Source organism: Mustela erminea, chromosome 2 (assembly GCF_009829155.1).
Source record: "Mustela erminea isolate mMusErm1 chromosome 2, mMusErm1.Pri, whole genome shotgun sequence".
Classification (NCBI taxonomy): Eukaryota; Metazoa; Chordata; class Mammalia; order Carnivora; family Mustelidae; genus Mustela; species Mustela erminea.
In genome coordinates this window covers 66,738,881-66,761,002 of record NC_045615.1, presented here as the reverse complement: position 1 = coordinate 66,761,002, position 22,122 = coordinate 66,738,881, and the positions used below count along the sequence as shown (strand labels likewise).

At 37.7% G+C, this 22,122-nt stretch overlaps 1 protein-coding gene across 2 annotated transcripts; it reads right to left on the bottom strand.

Moving 5' to 3' along the window:
• Positions 1 to 940: 940 nt before the first annotated feature.
• LRIT3 (leucine rich repeat, Ig-like and transmembrane domains 3) lies at positions 941 to 21,213 on the bottom strand. Of its 2 annotated transcripts, XM_032333134.1 has the most exons (5): positions 20,265 to 21,213; positions 16,732 to 17,201; positions 7,878 to 8,183; positions 5,128 to 5,961; positions 941 to 2,983 (listed from the first exon to the last, which is right to left on the bottom strand). In XM_032333134.1, exons 1-5 carry the CDS (start codon positions 20,381 to 20,383, stop codon positions 2,943 to 2,945), a joined length of 1,770 nt encoding a protein of 589 aa, XP_032189025.1. In that variant the 5' UTR covers positions 20,384 to 21,213; the 3' UTR covers positions 941 to 2,942. The 2 variants fall into 2 exon arrangements, with proteins under 2 accessions (XP_032189025.1, XP_032189024.1); XM_032333133.1 differs by lacking the exon at positions 941 to 2,983 and having other exon boundaries at positions 4,637 to 5,961.
• Between the last annotated feature and the right edge of the window lie 909 nt (positions 21,214 to 22,122).

The window sequence follows — 22,122 nt, the reverse complement described above, 5'->3', positions numbered from 1 at the left end:
CTGGATTGAGTATCAAAATGCAGCTTCCAGGGCCCCAGGCTCCTGAATCCAAATTTTTACCTGCAGAACCCAGTTGCCTCCATTTTAACAACCTAAGCAGATGCACCTCAGAAACACGCTGTAGGACAACATTCGGTGTCATGTGCTACGCTAAGCTCATCTGGTCTCCTCATATGCGCTCTAGGTTCTTAACCCTTTCTTGCATGATAAAATTTCTAGATGCTTGGTGATCCTAGTTTTCTTCCTATGAATACTCCATAGTTTATCAAGGTCCCTATTAAATTTGGCACCCAAAATTAAATTTGCTCCTATAAAAATGGCTTATTAATGCAGAGCACAGAGGGACTGTTAATTTTCTTGATATCTACTACTTATATTAAAGTAATCTAATACTACCATACTTAACAATTACATAACTCCATTGGTTCGTAGAATGTTTGGATTCATTCTAATCTAAATAATCTAAATGAAAAATCTCAAGTCACAGATTTTTTTTACCACTTGAACACACATATTTGTGCCAATTTAAATGCAAATATTTATATTTATATTTATCCCTGTTAGATTTAATTCTGTTAGTATGCCATCTTATTAAGATCCTTTTCAAGATTTGGTGTCTTACCTGTCATATAAATGCATGCATGGATGGCTTTATTCAGTATGAAATAGCCTGTACTAGAGAGCTGTCATTCCCTTTTTTTTACCCTATTCTGTTTAAGGTTTTTATGATTGATTTGGATGAAGATAAGTAGAGCACCTCAGGGAAATATGTGCCAAAGTATTCAAAGGCACAGAGATGCCAATTTAAAAAAGAAAACAAAAGAAAGAAAAGAAATTGATTAGACAGAGTTATTTTATATTTTAAAAACATGAAATAAACAATGAATTCTGGAACACTGAAAAATAAAATAAATTTAAAAATATGAAATAGAGTGGAAATTCACATAGTTTTTAATTAAGACAAAATAATTCAGAGAAATGTCTCTCTTTTGGCAGCCACTTCGGATAATTGCCCTGGTTTCTCAGAGGTACATGTTTACTTTCCCCTTCCATTAAGAATATTCTGTGGAAAAGTTTGAGAAGCACCAACATAAGATACCCTGTCTATTTTCATGTCCTCTGCAAAGCTGAGAAGTCTGTGTTCATCCAGTCATTTACAAAAATGGGAAATGGGGGAAAGGCATCCTAACAAACACTTTCTCATGTTATTTAAAGCCATTACTAGACATTTTTGAGAGGAAGCAACCCTTATTACTCCACCAAGGCAAGACAAATAACATAGCTAGCTACTATTTGATTTTTAAGCAGTCCTTTGATGTCTGCCTAGTAACCTCATAAAAAAAATAAGCCATACTGGTTTATTAAAGCTTCTTCTTAGTTGACGTTTGTTGGCTGCTAATGACCATAACATTCATTTCTGCATGCTCAGAATCAATCCTTTTAACAATCTGTTGTCAATCCTACATGCATGAATCAAGTTGCCTCTAATTTCTAGAACCCACCCTATTCTTCTCTTCAAAAATAAAGATGAAAGTTAGTCACTTATGGTCTGTGGTCTCTCTCCTATTTGCCATGAGTTTTCAAAGACTGCTAAACAGTAGCTCTGAGATTATGACTGAAAATTTTGTTACCACCCTGGTAATTTATCTGGCCTCATTGAAAATATCCTGGAATTAGTTTACTAATTGCTTAACAACCTTGGGCTAGAATTTTCACTTCAGTTAGTTTCTTCGCCATATTCAGTTGAAAAACCCATTTAGAAAAGAGAAGAAAAAATAGGAGTTGAATGATTCTGCTACTTCTTTGATATACTTTCTCTTATCATCTCTAAACAGTAGACTTCTTATTTCCTTTTTCTTTTTAACAACAACATAAAAGCCTTCCAGTTCCTTCTGGTCAACTTTACCATATTTTTTATCCTGTTTATTGGGGCCTTTAGTTTATGGTGCTTTCATAATAGATTGCTACACTTCTACCTTCACCTCGATCACTCTTCCTTCTTTATACCTTCTACATATATTATTTAAACTTTCAGATGAGTAGACAGCCGTTTAACTTCCCTGTCTGTTTTATTTAAATTATTTCACAATTATTCAGCTAAAAGGTTTTGGGTTTTTATCATCTCCCTTTGTTAGCCATAATCCCTTTTTGAGACTCAAGTCTATGGGTCAAAATCTTTTGTCTTTGAACTTTTTGTAAAAATTTCCCAAAATCTAGGGGACTTGTCTGACTCTAAAGTCCAGAATTTTCTTTGGCAGCCCTCATAAACCATGAGCTTGGAGTTCTCAACATGTTTTATGTGATAACACATCATTCGTGATAGTCTCCCAGGTGACACACCCTCACCATTTACCCATGTTTTACAAACGTCTAATATATCTTGTCTGAAAGTAAAACAGTGTGATCATATTCAATTGTCACATATATTGGCTATATGTCAGTTCTGATTGCTCTCTACAATGGTGGTGGTGACATTGGCAGGCTGTTGATTATGCAGAATTCCATGCTGCTTGCTTACATCAACCTTTTCCTCCCCCTCAGGAAAGCATACTTGTAAGAACATAAGAGCAGTGATATCATCGGATATCATTTGCCTACCCGCAAATGTATGTATTTTTAGAAAGTAGCTGGTTTACAATTTTAGTTCTTTCACTATTAGTAACACATTCCTTAGGACTCACTTCATGGGCCAAGACCAAGTTGTAGATGACAGAAGTGCCTTCTCTTCTCCACACCAGGAACTAGCTTCTCCTCTTTGGTCAAAATTAAGTGCAGACTTTTGGTTATGAGGACCATCAGTAATTTACCTCATCAGGGTGGGCCAAGTCTCCTTTCTCAACAGATAACCCTCTTTTATACAATTTGGGGGCCACCTGCCACAGTAGTCCATAACATTCTCCTTTAGTCATTATTTCTAACATGGTAGTGCTTTGGCAGTCTGTTTATATGAACCTTTTAAATATGGCAGTGAATTCCATGATGTCTGTAGAATAAAGAAATGCAAGTTTTTGCAGTCTTTTAATTTAAAATACATTGATCTCAACAGAATTTGAAGCTAGACACAAAATTGTAAAAAAGTATTTTTCTAACAAATCTTAACAATGCATACTGAATTTAAAACAGTTAGATGTTTTGACAATGCACTCAGTGATGAAAGCACCAAGGACAAACAAGCTGGAAAGGAAAGAGAGAGAAAGGAGAGGAAATTATACAAGATGGGACATTTGAGAGTTCTGGACAGGCCATCCGTCTATGCTGGCCTCCTCCTAATACACAGAATATGTCTAAACTAGAATTCTTCTTCCTTTTTAATTAAGAGCCATGTGGAATGAATGATTTTTCATTGTTCAGCTGCGTGTATTGTAATTTTCACAATGTATTACATTGAAGCCAATCTATTGCCTATGCAAAATATAGGATTTTCTTGAAACTTGCTTCTCAGAATATTTCAAGACTTTTGACACACCTTTATAAACCTGTTCTGTATTCCAAAGTCTCCAATAAAAAGAATATAATCTTTAGTAAAGGTAGTCACAAACTTTATTTCTAAAAAAAACCTAAATTTTATGTATGAAGCCCTTTTCTACCTATTTGTGTGCCCCACTCCAATTCAGTATCCCTGATGTTTTTACCTAGAAGATTTGACCAAATTAATCCATTGAAGCTGTTCTTCAAAATCCTAAAACATCCTTTTCAGCTCTAAAAAAGACTTCCAAGTTATTCCTGTTAGCCCGAAGATCAAAATATAACATGGCAAAAGACAATCATGGCAAAAGACAAATAGCTGTGGTCCTTTGGCTACCTGAGTATCTTCTGACAAAGCTGAAGCTAAAAAAAGAAGGAAAGACAGAAAAAAGGAGAAAGAATAGAGTAAATATCATAATATTACAGTGATTTTTTCAAAAGGAGCACGTATTTTTTTCTTTTTTTAAAGATCCACACTGGGTGAGGTGCATAAACAATAAATTTTGGAACACACACAAAAAAATTAAATTAAAAAAAAAAAGATTCATACAGTCTGTTAGCAAATGTATTAGGATGCAGTGGTTACTATTTTTAGAAATGGCCTTACTATTTTCATGATCCTCTTTTTAAACTTCTTGTTGCTAATACTTAAAAATTTTAATGATAAAGGAAAATTTTTTCTTGCAATATTAATACAACTGTACAGTCTTGTAGTGCATAATGGTACCAAGAGTTGGAGCCCTCCCTTTCCATTGGCTTGGATTTAACTTTAATGAATGCAAAATTTTGTACTTTCTCACTCTCACCCACTAGGCAATGGCAGTGAATACCCATAGCAAATGCCATAAAGCACTTCAAACGTGAATGAACATCAAGGCTTAGCTGGTTATACTAATCTTTCTTCATTTCCCAAAAAACTATCTTTTAAAATTCAGACTTCAATTTTTTACAACTATTCTCACATGAATTTATTTTTAAGAACTAAAACATTACTCTAAAACATACTATTAGCTTATAAGAACTACCCTAAAAATTATTTCTATGGAAGTCTTCCACACAACAAAAACCAAAACTATTTATTTTTTCAGTTCAGAAGTCGCATGGTAGTTTTTAAGTAATCTCTACACCCAACATGGGGCCCGAACTTACAACTCCAAGAGTTGCAGGCTCTACTGACTGAGCCAACCAGGTGCCCCTCACATAGTATTTTTTTAAGCACGATTAAAAACACTCCATTTGTGATTTTCATAAAGGATATGAAAGTCTGAACAAAAGTCATCTACATCCTCAGATCCTTAACTGCATGGAAGAAATTTTGTGGCATTCACAATCCCTAAGTTGTAAAACCTTAGCAATAATACTCTGGCCTTGAACCTTCACTTTTAAAAGTCACCTGAGATTCCACACTTGACCTAGAACAAAGCAGCAATTTTTCCGAATCATCTCTGTGCCTCCGAGTCCAAAGTTCCCCTACACTTTGAGACCTGGGGAACAGGGTCTCAAATTGGATATAAGTTTCTTTTGCCAGATCGTCTTCCCAGAAAGATTCTGACCCACATTGCAGTTTACAGACTTTGTACAACAGGAAAAAAATCAATGGCAAAACAACAACACAGGCAATACTGCTCACCACGACAAGGAAAGACACTTGAGAATCACCACCTTCTTTCACTCTGTCAGTAGAAAACGTAATACATTGGTCTTTCTGGGGAGATGCTCCTTTTGGACAGACACATGCTGTGTATTCCCTACCAGGCTCCAAGCCATCTATGGTTACTTGATTCTTGCTGGAGTCTACATTCAGCAGCAGCAGCTCTTTCTCACCGTACTTGGAGTACAATACGGTCATCTCAGACTGGTGTGTGGTATTGACGGTGTTCCACATCAAAGTCACACTCTCTTCAGTCTCACGGACTATCCTGAGATTTTCTACTGTGGCATTCTTTTCCATTGGTGTCATTTGATTCACTGATGCCAACTCTTCTTTTTTACTTGCACTAGCTGAGGGAAGCTTACTTCTACCTACTTCCACCTTTAAATTTCTTTTCCCATCGGGGCGGAGCTGGAGTGACTGCTGGCTGGCGATGGTGGGGCTTGTTGAAATTCTGTTGCTTGGAGTTGTGACTGAAGACATGATGGAGGAGGGGAAAGCAGATGAGGAGAAGAAAGCAGCGGAGGGAGGAGATGAAGTAGAAGTAGAAAGAAAAATGGAAGAAGCAGGGAAGGAAGAAGGCCAGGCAGATGACCGTGAACCAGGTAGGGACGTAGCTCTAGATCCTGGCTGGACTTCTTCCTCAGGGTGATCTCTAGTTCTTTCAGAGATATCTGATGATAGAGTAGTCGTGACAACACCAACCACTGTCACAGTAACCACAGCTTCTGACATTCCAGCCAAATTTTTGGCCTTACATTTGTAATCCCCAGCATCCTTATAAGAAATGCCTGTCAAGCTTATTATGGACCATCTGACTCCTTCCCCTGGAGATTCCTGAATTACTGTAAGAAAAAATACATATACTCTGTAAGGGGAAAAAAAGGAGAAATTCAAGCAACATGCTAACCAATCTGGTTCTACATGCATCCTTTTCACATAAACCAAGAGGGAAATAGCACACAATCACCAGTCTCTGATGGCAGGTATAGTTCAGGTCTAGGGCATGCCAAGTACCATGAGGTCTATATGGGGAATGGTATTTTAAAAAGACACAAGGCTGTGAATTGGGAGACTTAGCTTTAGTAAATGTTTGTCCACAGATGAATATGTAATTTCAGACAAGTCAATTAGGATCTTTAGGCCTCTGTTTCTGTATTTTTAAAATAAGGGGATAAGACAAAGTGGTCTCAAAGATGCTCTCCAATTTTAACTCACCATGGTCCTCTAAAATGGTTATTATAAGATCTTACTTAAATATTTCCCCAAATATTTTTTCATTGTCATAAAAATGCTATCTATCTACATAGCCAGATAGCATAACAGATCATTTTCTGGCATAGAGAAGTCATAATTAGTATTCTCAGTCTTTCATTTTATATTTAATCTAGATAAGTTAATAAGCCATGGATTCTTTTATTTGTAGAATAATACATAGTTTTAGGGGCGCCTGGGTGGCTCAGTGGGGTAACCCTCTGCCTTCAGCTCAGGTCATGATCTCAGGGTCCTGAGATAGAGCCCGGCTTCAGGCTTTTTGCTCAGCAGGGAGCCTGCTTCCCCTCTCTCTCTGCCTGCCTCTCCGCCTACTTGTGATCTCTCTCTCTGTATGTCAAATAAATAAATAAATAATCGTAAAAAATAATAATATATAGTTTTTGTATTGGAATTTTACTTTCCTAAACACTGAAATCTAACATATTACCATTCTGTCTTGATTTCTGAAACTTTCTGAAGAAGAATAATATACTAAACAGTATCCTAGTATCTCAAAATTTAACTTACTACTTTAAGCTGTGGGCCATTTACTATATATTTGTAAGAATATTAGGCCTTAACTATTTCTTCTTCCATCAGGTATCATTATTTTTACTTTGATTTACATTTACCTTTATTTTACTTTGATTTACAATTAATTTTTTAAATTTAATTTTATTTTTTCAGTGTTCAAGGTTCATTGTTTATGCACCACACCCAGTGCTCTATGCAATGTGGGCCCTCCTTAATATCCACCACCAGGCTCACCCAACCCCCCACCTCCCTCCCCTCCAAAACCCTCAGTTTGTTTCTCAGAAACAAATAAAATTCACATTTAATTTTAAATATATCACTAGTTTTTTAAATATATCACTTTAATTCACCAGAATATCACTACTGAAACTAAAGCTGAAGCATTGAGTTGGTTATAGTAGGATCTAAAAAGTCTATGTAACCAGTATTTCTAAAAATTATACTTTTTGCTTCATGATAAGGTTTGTATGTAATTTATTATTTAAGTAATCATTCAAAAATGAGAAACTTACATGAAAATCTTTTCTAAGAAAACTGTAATAGTTACACATTTTTAAGTGAGTCATATCCAAGATGACGCAGCAAGACAAGGGGCCTTATTTGCAATCATCTATCCACTGGATCATGTTTTCTATCAAAAAAAAAATCAGATTGTCTAATTTCATCTATGTAATTAGATAAACTGAGGAAAATATTAACAAATAAAAAGAACCTTTCAAATTTTTTTCATCCAACAATCCTGGCATATTTTATTAGAATTTACTAGCCAATTTTGGGGATGCCTGGGTGGCTCAGTTGGTTAAGCGTCTGCCTTTCTCAGGTCATGATCCCAGGGTCCTGGGATCGAGCCCTTTATCAGGCTCCCTGCTCACGGGGAGCCTGCTTCTCCCTCTCCCTCTCCCTGTGCCCATGCTCTCTCTCTCTCTCTCTCTCAAATAAATAAACTCTTTTAAAAAAGGAATAAAGAAAATACCTGTGTGATTAACTGGTGAGCTGTCAGACCTGGTCCATGTGAGCTGTGGAGTAGGGTACCCAGTAGCATCACACCGCAGCAGAACATTACTGCCCAGGGCAGATGTGATCTGGGTGGCCGAGGTCATAACAGACGGCTTCAGACACTGCTCCAGCTCAGCCCGCTGAAACAAAATCCCTGTCAGGCGCTCAGGATCGCTACAAATCATTAGAGGATCAAGCAGCACTACAGCAGGGTCAGCAACTTTTGACAGCTCGATCACTTTGGAAATGTGGCAGTCACAGAACCAAGGGTTGTCCTGCAGACCTAAACGAGAAGGAAGGAAAAGATGAACAAAGATTATTCTGTTGACTTCTATTTACATCACAACCTCTCAGGCAAGCAAGTATCTGAATTATCTCCCTAAAAATAGAGGTGCTTTGAGAGATGGAATGGAGTTGCCTCCCTGTCAATTTTGCTCTGCAATTTGGCTACCTGAATGAATACAGCCTGTCAGGTCAGGTCGTTAATGATCATAGCCAACATTTATTGTGCATGTACTCTGGGCAAGGCTCTGTTCTAAGTGCTTGTCTGTATTATTTCATTTAATCCTAAAAATCCTATGAGAAAGAGGATTACTATCCCCATCTTAAAAATGAAGAAGCTGAGATACAGAGAAATCAAATTATTTGAGCAGGGCCATATAGCTTAATCAGCATCCGAGCCAAGATTTTAATTCAAGTACCACAGAATACTATAAAACACTGCTAGAGATATTTCTAGAGTGCTAGGAAAGTATATTATTGTCAGTATTGGAGGGTGTAGAGAGGCCCCCTAATTCAGCCCGCACTCTGACATGGTTTTGCATGATTTGAAGACCTTTGAAGGTAGTACAAGTTCTGTGTAGCAAAAGTACAGAGTGAGATGAAGGCAATGTCAGGAGATAAGACTGGAGACCGGCAGAGGCTAGAACAGAGCTTGGCATGAATGTCATATATGGTGGCCAAGAAGGTGCACTGCTCAAATCCCCCTTCAAGAGAGAATCAGCAGCAGAAATACAGTTAGCTGACAGCCTCCGGTTGGAGGACTGCCTCCCTCAGCTTTCAAACTGTTAGCAGAAGTGTGTTGGCCCTCAAGGGGACCATCAGTGAGAGCTTTCAAGGAAAGTGAGGAAGATGTAACTACTGGAAACTAGACCCTTTGATGGCGCGGCAGAAAGTTGAGAAACATTGTCACGCGTGGTTAACATGAAAAGTATAAAGTGCACTCAGTGAAACAAACATTCTCGCTAAGGATATTTCCATACCAAGTGCTGCAAGTGCTACCTGATGTCTTCTTACTGCTCATGGTAAAATGGAAAGGACAGTTAAAGGAAGAACTGTTAAAGAGAAAGGAGACAAAACTTGCAGGGTTCAATAATAAAACTGAACATAATAAAAAAAAATTAAAAGTAAAATTCAAACAAAAAACCCCGCTTCTTACTCCCAGCCTCTCCAAAGTTCTCAAACTAAGAAAGGGTTTCCAAGCAAAAATCAAATCTAGGGAGGGTGAAACTATGAAATTATTTGCTAAGATCACAGAAAGATCTAAGACAGTGCTTCAGAGCCCTTGGCAGACAAAAGTCTCTCTAAGGCTATTAAGGGTGATAATGTCCTACAACAGCTTCACATAAAGCCCAAGGTTGCAAGAGATTTATCTCAATAATGTTTGTGGTTGTGGGTTTTTACAAATAGAGTAGATTATACATTGATTCATAAGGAAAAAAGACAGAACTGCAATTTTTAAAAATGCTAACCATGTTGGAAGGTTTAACTGTCCATTTGTAAATTCTATTTAGGTCTATTTTTGTTTTAATATAAATTTCTATATGTGTCTATTTTTATTATATTAGCACTTGATGATTGGTTCATATTCTTCTGCCAGTATTAGTAAAAACTTGCTAGGTTTTTTTTTAATCTTCTATCTTAGAAAATTCATTTCTTCCATAGGTGAATCATCTTGAACTTCTTAGTCCTGTGTGCCTATGACCAATCTCTAATATCCAGCTTGCCAGCAAACATCAATTTCATTCTGTCATGTAGTAATTAATATGTGGATAAAATTTTATGCTCTCAAAACACTTGTTATGCTAGATTTTTGCTTTATAAAATAATAACAAAACAGGTTGATAGTCACTGACTGCTTCCTATGTGGCAAATATTGTACTTTGTCAAGAATTGTAAAAGGTCTGAGCTTTCTACTACTTTAGGGGGACTAACACCTCCCAGTTAGCAAAAGACATAAGATTACTGGTCAGAGATGGAGGATAGTTTACAGCTCTGGAGGAAGACATTGTCTTCATTATACCAGGCAGTAAACATGCCTACCATTTCCCTGGACAGAGAAATATCTTTACCTTCCAAAGCAGTTCTGTACACAGACATCCTTAAAATGATAGTTCAGGACAAAAGACAGACAGTGATGGTCTCTGCTCACAATACGTGCAGAAATGTGAGAGGCCATGGAAAATTATCTCCCAATAGTACTAAGCATGCTAAAGCATTTGTCTACTTCAATCCTGACAACAGCATGAGGTAGATAATATTAGCATCATACTCATTTTAAAGAGGAGAAAGCCAACACTCAGGTTAAGGGATCTTTCTCTGGTCATACAACTGGATCTAGTCAGGATTTGAACCTTGGTATCCTTAGAGCTTTCATTCTCAAGCTCTGTATGTCCTACACTGCCCTCATGAATGAAGTTAGTATGATTCTTTTGAGTTTCACATCAGAGGACACTAAAGCACAATGAGATTACTGCCTTGGTTCTATAAGTAGCTTAGAGTACTAAGTCCCAGATTTTCAGCCTCCTAATCTAATATTCCTTCCACCATAACTCATTTCATCACCTAAAAACATCTAGAGTCAGGGGTGGCAGCTGTAAGTGCTGTTATCTATAAACACATGTCAAAGCAGTAATGTCTGTCTACATAGGGAAAGATCCAAGAACTGTAACATTTGCAGTTCTAGTCATGCTATGAAACTGTCATAAACCGATGTTAATGGTGAAAGAAAAAATTTTTTTAAAGATTTATTTATTTGAGAAAGAAAGAAAGAGAGTGTGCATGTGCTCGCAGGCAGGGAGAGGGGCCAAGGGAAGGACAGAGAGAGTCTCAAGAAGACTCCCCGTGAGCATGGAACCCCGTGCAGGGGCTCCGTCTTACAACCCTGAGATCATGATCTGAACTAAAATCAATAGTCAGATTGCTTAACTGACTGAGCCACCCAGGTGCCCCTGAAACAAAATTCTTTTAAAAATTAACCCAACTGGCTATGTCTTAAAGTTATATAAAACAGGAAAATATTTTTTAAATCCTTAAAAATAGAGTATTTATTCTAGCTTTGAAACATCAAGGTCAAAGGCACAACTTTTAAAACCTGAATATTAAGAGTGACCTGAGGGCTGAACCAGTTCATCAAGCGTTTTGTTTTTGTTTTTGTTTTTTTCCCTTTTGGGGACAAAGGTACAAGAACTCCCTGAAGTTAAACTGTTATTTTGTACTGCATTCCTTCAAGGCAACACACCAACCACAATCACAGTAATTTGCACTAATTAACTTAGTTCATCTAACTATTCTTGGATAGGGGTAAATCAATTTTGCCTTATTCCTTTTCTAAAAGGATAATGTTTTCCATGCATCACAGTAGTTTTTTTTTTTTTTTGGTGAAAAGTTCACAATAAATTTCTGTACAAAAGTAATTCTGCTGACTATAAGCTCTTGAAAGCAAAAAACCATACCTTAGTCAGTTTTGGAGTGGCAGTGGCATTTAACAATTCGGGGGGTAAAGTAAAGTCTTCTCAACAAATGGTGGGGGGACAACTGGACATCTGCTTAGAAAAAGCCTCAACCCCTGCCTCACACTATACTCAAAAATTGTTTTGAGACAGACCACAGACATAAGCATGAAAGATAAGAGTATTTAAAAAAGATAAGAATATTAAAGCCAGTGGGGTACCTGGGTGGCTCAGTGGGTTAAGCCTCTGCCTTCAGCTCAGGTCATGATCTCAGGGTCCTGGAATCGAGCCCCACATCAGGCTCTTTGCTCAGCAGGGAGCCTGCTTCCCCCACCCCGCCTGCCTCTCTGCCTACTTGTGATCTCTGTCCATCAAATAAATAAATAAAATCTTTAAAAAAAAATAAAAGCCAGAAATTGAATATGAAAGTTAAAACTATAAGGAAAATAGAATTTCTATGACTTGTAGGTAGACAGATATTTCTTAGATGAGACACTCAAAGCACTAACTATAAAAGAAAAAAACTAATAAATCAGATGTCATTAACATTTCAAACCTTCTTACCAAAGACAGCATGAAGAAAATGAATAAATAAATCACAGGTTTGGAGAAAATATCAATAACTGACAAAAGGCTTGAATTCAACAATAAAAAAAAACTTTAAAAAATTATGTATTGGCATAAAGGAATATAGCAATGAGCCATAACCCAATGAAAGCATGGTCAACAGCATTAGTCATCAGGGAAATGCAAATTAGAATCACAATGTCAAATCACTGCCTGACCCATCACCCCCAGGAATGGTGGAAATGAAAAAATCTACTAACATCATATGTTGGTAAGAATATGGAGCAAGTAGACTGTTGTGCAGTGCTAGTGGGAGTGTACAATGGTACAACATCTTCGGAAAATTGGCAGTTTCTTAAAAAGATATATGGCCATCCTATGACCTAGCAATCTGAAGCCTAGGAATTTATCCAAAAGAAATGAAAATATGTACTACAAAGAGCTTTGCCTAAGAATGTTAATAGCAGCTTAATTCATAATAGCTGAAGACTGGTAACCGCCCATGTTTCCAAAAACAGGGGAAAGGATGAACAATTCATATATTTGTAAAACTGAAATGACTCAGCAGATGCAACTACCCATTCATGCAACGATGTCAATGAATCTCAAAGACAATAATGCTAAATGAAAGAAGCCAGGCACAAGGGCCATCTTGTATGATTTCATTTACATAAAATTCTAGACAAAATTAACCTATTGTGATGAATAAAAACAGTGTTTGCTTGAAATGGAGGTGCCTGGTTGAGAAGCAGCACAGGGGAATTTTCCAGTGTAATGAAATTATTCCATATCTTAATGAGGGTGTGGGTTTCATCAGGATATATCATTTATCATCATTTACTAAGCTGTACACTTAAGATCCATGGTATGCAAATTATACCTCAAATCTTCAATTTAGAAAAGGCTTAAAAAACGAAAGAATGATATCTCTGGACATGGACTGAACTTGAAGCTTGACTCTGCCTCTTCACCAGCTGTACAAAGCAGGTAATAATTACAGACCCACTTTACAGCCTTGTCCTCAGATCCTACCAAGAAGTCCTCAGAAGAGCACCTGGCAAGGAGTTCACTTTATCTATGTGGATTTATCTCCTCTGTGCCTCAAAAAGAACCAGCTTATCAACCGGGATTGAGGAGTGTTCATTGAATGAAATGAACACCATTTTAGAAAAATTTTGTGGAAATACTCGTGTGGTTACTGCCCTTCAGGTAAACTTCATTCTGAACAGGAAAAGAATTCATGTTTGCAATTGAGCAAATTCGAGTAGCAATAAAGCAACCAACAAAGCATTTTATGCCCTCTCCTCCTGCAAGCTTTTTCCAGGACAAAGAGTGTTCGGCCTTACAGAGTCTGCCCGTGTAAATATTTGTATCTTCCTGAGGAAGAGGCCATGGAAATTTACCTGCATTGCAAATAAAAAATCCAGTCTAGCTTTACACTTCATTTAAATGTTTACTTGCAGGACACTAGTTTATGTTTGTATAATACATCAGAGGACAATTTTGTTCATTTTTTTTTAACTCATGTAGAAATTTTTACTCATGTAGAAAAGAGGAGTAATGGAAAAGCCTCTTCTAACTTTTTAAAAATAAATACACTACTTAAAAGATATCAGTAAGGCGTATGTGAGGAAGACAACTCTGATATTATCCCATACAGTACCCTGCATGAGGCAGGAGTGGGGAACATGACAAGTTGCGCAGTCAAACCACCTGTAACCACCCCAGCTCCACCACTGTGTGATGAGTAAGTCTGCGCACTTGGCTTACTGTGCGTCTCCGTTCTTCTTCTATAAAATGGGGGTAGAATGGTACTTACCACAGGGTTAACATGAGACTGGGAGAAGTTATATCTATAAAATGTAAGAACTAGGTTTGGCCCTGAGTAAGCACTCCATTAATATCAGCTACCAATATTGTTACAAACATAACTTCTATCTGCTCACAATAATAAACACAGGACACTAACAAATAAAAGCAGAATATATTCCACTGTAATAATAGAAAAGTAAATTCTGCAGGGTACCTGGAAAGATACAGTTGCTACAGTTATACACCAAGTTCTAGAAAAGCTAGCACTGGTTTTCATCACCGTAGTTTCATGATGAAATTGGAAGACTCAAACACAGGTAAAATAACAGAAAAAGCCAAATAGAGGAATCTTTCTTTATAAGACACTCCCATCTCAGTCACAGCTGCTATGGCTCATTGTTGATCTAAAATCATAACCTTAGAGACTGTTCACCTCATATTCTAAAGAACTATCCCATAAACTATCTCATAATATTCTCATTACAATCCTATGAGCAGGAGGGAGTGAGTCTTCCTACCTCCATTTTCCAGATGAGAAAACTGAGTTTTCTGTATGTGATTCACACACATGAGCTAGTCTTCTTTTAGAGGAGAGTACTTTCTTCCCTCTGGTTACATAGCAGGCATGGCTTTGCTAAGATCAGCTGCCACATATGACTGGACATGTTTCAAAATATCTTTTGTTATTTATTATCATGATTATCATCATTATTATAAAAGCAAAGCATGATTGATGCAGAACATTTTGAAAATACAGAATACTGAAAAGATGTCCCATCACCAAAGAGGACAGTTAACCAGATAGTGTATTTTTCAGTCTTTTTCTTTGCACATTTTAAAATAGTTATGATCGTGTACAATGACACATCCTGTTTTTTTTTTAATTTAATGTTACACCAAAAGGATTTTCATGTTACCCCTTTAAAGAATCTGCTTTTGAAGAATCTGAACCCCATAACAGAGATGTCTATCTCCATGTTTATCTTCATGAACAGTGAGATTTCATAACCCTTTCCATTTCATCCCTAAATTGTCATCCAGATTTAATTCACAATGGAAAAATATTAATGTCCTGCAAATCAGATCTTTATAGTGATATTAGCAATATTAGTGACTAATCATTAGAGAGCTATTAATAATAGTTCGATAATTTGATTTTATTTTCTACTATATACCTCCTTTTGGCAAATCTAAAGAAACTTAGAAAAATGTGTAGGAAAAAAATGTGTAGAGAAACAGAATCTCATTATTTAAATTAAGATAGTTTCTAGCTATTAGTCACAAGAACTAAATTAGTGGCTAAAATAAATACTACAGTATAGGTGTACATGGTGCCTATCATGGTAGACATAAGGACTCCATAGCTATTGTTAAATTCATGGTTTTTTCCCCTAGCTAACCCTATAATATTTCTTTTATTCTTTAATAAAAATGCTTGAAGCACTAGATAAGCAGTAGGCAAGCATAAAATAGGTATAGAATAAACAATTACATGATTTTTCCTCTTTCTGTTTGGTTATCACTCACACTTTTAGTCTCATAAGCACCAAAATGCATTTACATTTCAACCAAAGCAATGCTAAAATCATTTAAATGCTGCCACAGCATTTTCCTTTTTATCAAAAAAAATTTCAAATTATTTATACTTGACTTCAGCAAATATTTGAGCATGTGATATTGGTCAGCAGGGATTCCTGGCATAAATTCAGCATCAAGTTGCTTCTCACACCAAAAGGCTTGTAAGTCATTTCACTCGCCGAACACTCAGTTCTTTCATCCCGAGAAATACAACCTCTTCCATGGCTCTATGGACGTCATGAGTGAACTGACAACACAGCCTTATTGGGTGAACAAGAATTTAGTAGGAGATCAAATTGACTGATCAGAGCCTTGGGCTTGTGTCTCACACAAAAGTATGAGAGGCCTCACTGCCCACAGGTACCCCTGAGAAGGGTCTCAGTTCACTGATTTCAATCTGGCAACCACATTTACTGGGCATTCTCCATGTGCAGAGCACCGTGCAAAGCACTGTGGGAAGGTACTTTAAAAAAAAAAAAAAAGTTAGAGAAAGACTTACTGGAAGGAGCTTACACTTTAAGAACCCAAGACAAATACCCACAGAACCTAAACAAAGTCAAGATCAAAGTCTGCAAAACAAATCACAGCTACACTAATCCATTAGGAGATTGTCTTCATCATTTCTTTTTAAATTAAGAGAATCTGGAAGCTATTCTCCTGAACTAATAAAACCACCACCACCTTGTAAAGATGCCAGTGCCCCTCTTTCACTCCTGAAGAGACTGATGAAGGGCTGAACAGAGAACAGAGCAGGTTGGCTGGGGCAGGGCATGGAGCACTGATGTGCTCTCAGAATTGGGGCAGGGTGGTAGATTTTATCACTGAGCCCCAAGCTAATAGCAGCATTAGTCTCTTGGTTTATGAGGGTCTCTCCTCTCCCTCCAACACACACACACACACACACACACACACACACACACACACACACACACACTGCTGCCCTCACTCCAGCGCACACAGCCATTACACCTTACACAGGGTAAGGCCCAGATCTGACCTAGATCAACCGATAAAGTACCAGCCCATCAAATGTGCAAGTAGAAAGTAAGAAGAGAAATTTGACACATATGTAAAGACTGGGCAGCTGAAGCCTTGCAAAACAAACTATCTGGACCTGAGAAGCCCAGAGGCTTCTGAGCTTACCAAGAACAATTCTTCGTGGTGTAAGTTCCAAGCTCCGTGATGATGTAAGTGAGTGGGACCAGCTCTCCAGGAAATCCGGTGGTAGTGTGGTCAGCCTATTGCTCGATAAATCCAAGTAGGCAAGGTTCTTCAGGTACCTGACCACCTCATTTGGCACACTGGTTATTCTGTTGTTGTGCAAGTCCAGGGTCCTCAGATGGGGCATGTCCAGCAGAGACGCCCAAGGGAAAGCAGCCAGAGAATTTCCATCCAAGCGCAACTCATGTAGCTGCTTGAGGTTGTAAAAGCTGCTGGCCTCAAGGCTGGCCACGGAATTGTAAGTCACCCAAAGGTACTGGAGCTCCACCAGGTAGTAGAAGGCCTCTGCGGGGATTCTGCGGACCACAGTCTTCTCTATCCGCAGCTTCACAGTGTCCACGGGGAAGTTCATAGGGACCTCGTTCATATCCATGTCATTACATAGAACCGACCTAGTGTCACAAGAGCAATGGAAGAAAACCTGCTTTCCAAAACCCATGGGAAAAAATAATACTTGAAATATGCATCAGGTTTTCATTTCCTCCTGGTTTTCACAAAACAGTTGTTCAGCCGTCACTGACCTATTCATAATTCATCATCGTCATCACCATTACCATCATCATCTTCTAGATTGAACCATATGAAATGGTCATTTTTGCAGGTTAGAAATGAGCAAATATCAGTCTACGGCCATACCACCCTGAACACGCCCGATCTCGTCTGATCTTGGAAGCTAAGCAGGGTCGGGCCTTGTTAGTACTTGGATGGGAGAAATGAGCAAATATCAGCAATCTCGTGGTTCAACCTAACATGGATGGAGCTCTCTATATGTCAGGCCTGGGCAACATATCACATCCGCCCTATTTAACCAGTAACAGCCCTAGAAAGTAGATACTGGGGAAAAGACGTAGCTGACCCCCAGCTCTGGGGTCAGGCTGATCTTGGTTCAGATCTAAGCTCTGCCACTTCCTCTGTGGCCATGAAAAGCCACTTCACCAATCCCTCCATTTCATTTTCCCATATAGCCTGTTATAATTAAGTGAAAAGGATATAAAATGTTATACCTTCATGGCACATTAATAAGCACTTAATGGTTGTTTGCTATTTTTATCATCAATCTCACTTTTACAGAGAAAATAACCGAGGCCCACCAACACAAGGTAACTGCCCAAGATCACATAGCTAGTGGGTTACACAGCCACCTTTCAAACCCACGTACTCCAAAGCACACGTTCTTAGCCTCTTCAGGAAATGGTCTGTTTGTTTTTTTTAAAACCCCTGTTGAAGTTTAAATTGATCTTTTTTAAGAAGATAATTTAATTTTAAAAAGGAAGGAAGGGAGGGAGGAAAGAGAAAGAGCAAGTTGTTCACACTGGATGCTGAAAGTTGAGCTCTATTTTAATAATGTGACTGGCGCATTGCTTTTAGCCTAAGGAATAAATCAAACTGTGAGTTTACTCCTCTTACCATTACTAACTGAAGTGACCTTGAATAAGTCACACTGTGATCTTGTTTAGTGGCAATGTGTAAAACAGGCACAGAAAAACAAGCCTGTCCCTTGTGTGTGTGTGAAAAGTATGAAGAATTAGAGAATTTAATTCATTTTAACCTGAAAAAAGACCTATTTATGTTTCATTATATACTCACCCCCACTGGAATGCTGAGAATGGATGTTAAAATTTTTTTGCAAAGCGGAGTCTAAATTGTATAATGTAAAATTACATTATACATAGAAATACATTATACTTGTACATAGTAGCAATGAAACAGCCATGCCATAAAAATACATGACTTAAATCAGTGAATTTCAAAAGCCAGAGTATAATGTGAAGAGAGGTAGACAGCATAAAGCTGGGGTGTACTGACAGGGTCATCTTTCTGTAACTTTAGGAGATGGCCCTATGGAATCATTGGAATTCTCTAGGAACACCTATTATTCTTTATCTCTATTCTGAATCACAAGTTCCATTGCTACTTTATATGGGAATGATCTGATATCTACTTATTAGGTCAGCATTCCAGTGTAATGGAAAAAAGTCTACATAGGAAACAAAGACCTTATCAAATAGTCCCTGCATCCACTCAGTGCTGTCAACTTAGACAAGGCTTATAATCTCTGTATGGTTGTGTTTGTCTATAAAATGACAATAGTCAAACTAGATTATTTCTAGAGTCCTTATTATGCATAATCTGCTATGGTTTTTACAAAATCCATCAATAATGGGGCCATCACCAAGAAAAAAACATTTCTGTGACTGCTTCCTCAAAAGTACCCTGCCCTGAGTCATTAGCTGCCTCATATATTTGCCAAGTAGGTCTTTAATTTGTTACATTGTTCTCTTTGTCTGAAGCCACCTAGAGAACATCTCAAAAAGATACCATGAGTCGGTTAAGTAAAGTTCATACAATAAGACAAATTACTCAAAAATAGGTTTTAATTGTTATTTATTTGTTTGAAGTTGTAAAGCATAAATTGGGTGATTGTTTTAACAAATTATTTTCTGTAGGAGGTTCACTATTCACTGCAACCAAGTCACAAAATAACCTTATTTTGTTGTCAGATATCCTCTCCAGGGGTGCCTGGGTGGCTAAGTCCGTTAAGCATCATTGACTCGGGTCATGATCTCAGGATCCTGGGATCAAGTCCCACATCAGGCTCCCTGCTCAAGGGAGAGCCTGCTTCTCCCTCTCCCCACCCTGCCCCCTCCCTCCGCCCCATCCCAACTATCTCTCTTGAAGTCTTTAATAAATAAATAAATATTCTCTTAAAAAAAAAAATCAAGTTCTACCACGTTTAGCTAACAAAAGTCCTGTTTTTCATTTAACTTGTATCTCAAAGGGCTCACATATATTAAAAGTACGTAATTATTCTCAGTTCACAGGTAGATGTTAATAGCAACCCAGAGGGCAACTAACTTCTGTGAAGCCCCCCCACCCCCAGTATCTGCAACAGACAGGACTGATCCACATCTTTCAAAGTTATGTCTTTGTAAACTCCAAAACTTTAAAAAGAAAAATCTTAATCACGAACCTCTCTAATTTCACTCTTGTGAGCTTCTCTCCTACTTTTAAAAAATCTATCTAGTTGGCATGAATAACCTTCAAAGTGAACCGGGAACTCGGGGAAGCAAATCATCTGGGCAGTCAAGTACCTCCTGATGCGCCCTCCCTCCTGGCCTTGCTTTCTATAAACAAGCTGAGCGGCCGCACTCATTCTAGTAGTCTGACCTCCTGAAGCGGCCATGTTGTGAATACGAGTGCATTGGATACTTCTATAACACAGAATGTGTTTGAGAATCTCAAGTCATTTGAGGGGCTTTTAAGAGCTCAGCGGCTCGAAATGAAAACAACGGAGTGGGTAAACGGTATTAAAACAATGAGGTTAAAGCTTATGTAAATGAAACCTTCTCTCTTCTGATACCCGGCCAACAATTTGCATTCAAAGTAAGGCTATCTGGTTGGAGCCCTTTTCCTGGGAATCATGAGAACACTTAGTAGCAAGGAAAGGAGCGTACCTGGATCCCGTGCCGTCATTTCTGCCTTGATCATCGCAGGTGCACTGCGAAGGACACGAACAGCTCACTCCCTCCGAAAAGCTAATAAGGACAATGCACAAACATGCGGGAAGACGCATCGCTCCTTCTAGAGGTTATTTGAACAAAAAGTAAGAACCAAATCCTAAGCTTCAGAAACTGGTGTGCCAGGAATACAGACAGCCATTTAGTAACAGCAGATTACATGGGATTAGCCGAGCTCTGTAGTTACTTAACCTTCAAGTGTATTTTACAGGGGATCAATCGACCTAGCCTTTGAATATGGTTTCAACTCAGTACCACGTTCTAAGGAAAATGAGACTCAAGCACATGTCAAGAAAATTTCAAAAGGTTCTCATATCCAGATTTGTAAGGTAGTGGTTATTAAGTCCTTTTTCTATGGATGTAATTGCTACTATTATCTTGAAGATACACTTCATGTTAAGAATAATTGTCTTTTAGCAGACGCTAGAAAATACTGCAGATTATTTATAACATTATAATTTTTTTTTTTTTTGCATTTATAGTCTCCAAAAACAAAGTTAACAAAATCAAGTACCTAGATTTTTTGGGCAAAATGCTTCAATCCACCACCGAGTGGCAGGACTAAGACTCTGGCTTTCCCAGGTCATTTCAGGGCAGTGTAAGGTTATCCCAGCAGTTTCTAACAAAGGCCATGATCTCTGTTCAGGAATATATTTTATTCTTAAGTAGTTTTTCAATATAGGCATCAAGCCATATCTGAAGATCAGCTGTCATGTCTTTTAGCAAAATTAGGCTCCATCCACCAAAAATAAAAATGAAATTCAATCATTAAAAACTACCTCCATATACACTAGATGGAAAATCCTAGCAATTGACAATCAAGGATTTAGGTTTTATAAACACATACAAACACATATATATATTATATGTATCTGGGTATATCCTGATTAGCCCTGCCCGATAACACACACATATATATAGAATTTAATCTTGTTATTGTATAGTGGTTCTATCAACAATCTTTAAACCAAAACCCTTTCAAAAGAAAGTCAATTCTGTAAAAAATAAGATTATGGGATGTTTAAAATTGACAGGATGCATACAGAAACAATAAAGGCAGAAAAATTTGCAGTTAAAATAAAAATACCATAGATTTTATTTTATTCTTTTTTAAGATTTTATTTACTTACTTAACAGACATAGATCACAAGTAGGCAGAGAGGCAGGCAGGCAGAAAGAAGGAAGCAGGCTCCCCGCTGAGCAGAGAGCCCAATGCCGGGCTCGATCCCAGGATCCTGGGATCATGACCTGAGCTGAAGGCAGAGGCTTTAACCCACTGAGCCACCCAGGTGCCCCAATACCACAGATTTTAAATGTCCACTATTTAAACAATAATTTAAAATAACAAATACATGAGTCTACAAATGCATTCAACATTCAACAATGTTTTTTATTGAGCACCTACTATGTGCCAGGCAAAATGCATCTACCTGCTAAGGATACATCAAAGAAAAGTAAACAGTTATCAACGGACATAAAGTCTCAGTTAAGCAAGACAATATGTTCTACAGATCTGCTGTACATATAGTTACCAATACCGTATTGTACACTTAAAAACTGGTTAAGAGGACAGAGCCATGTTGTGTTCTTGCTGCAATAAAATAAATTCCAGACAAACAAAATAGGAAAAAGGAGAACAAATATAAACCCCCCATGATTAAATTAATCCTAGTGGCAAACACAGAAAAATGTAAATTAAAAATGGAGATTACATACATATGCAGAGATTACATTGCTATGTAAGGTATATATGTGCATCAGCTAATATGATTTAGAAGCAGCAGTGTTTAATATT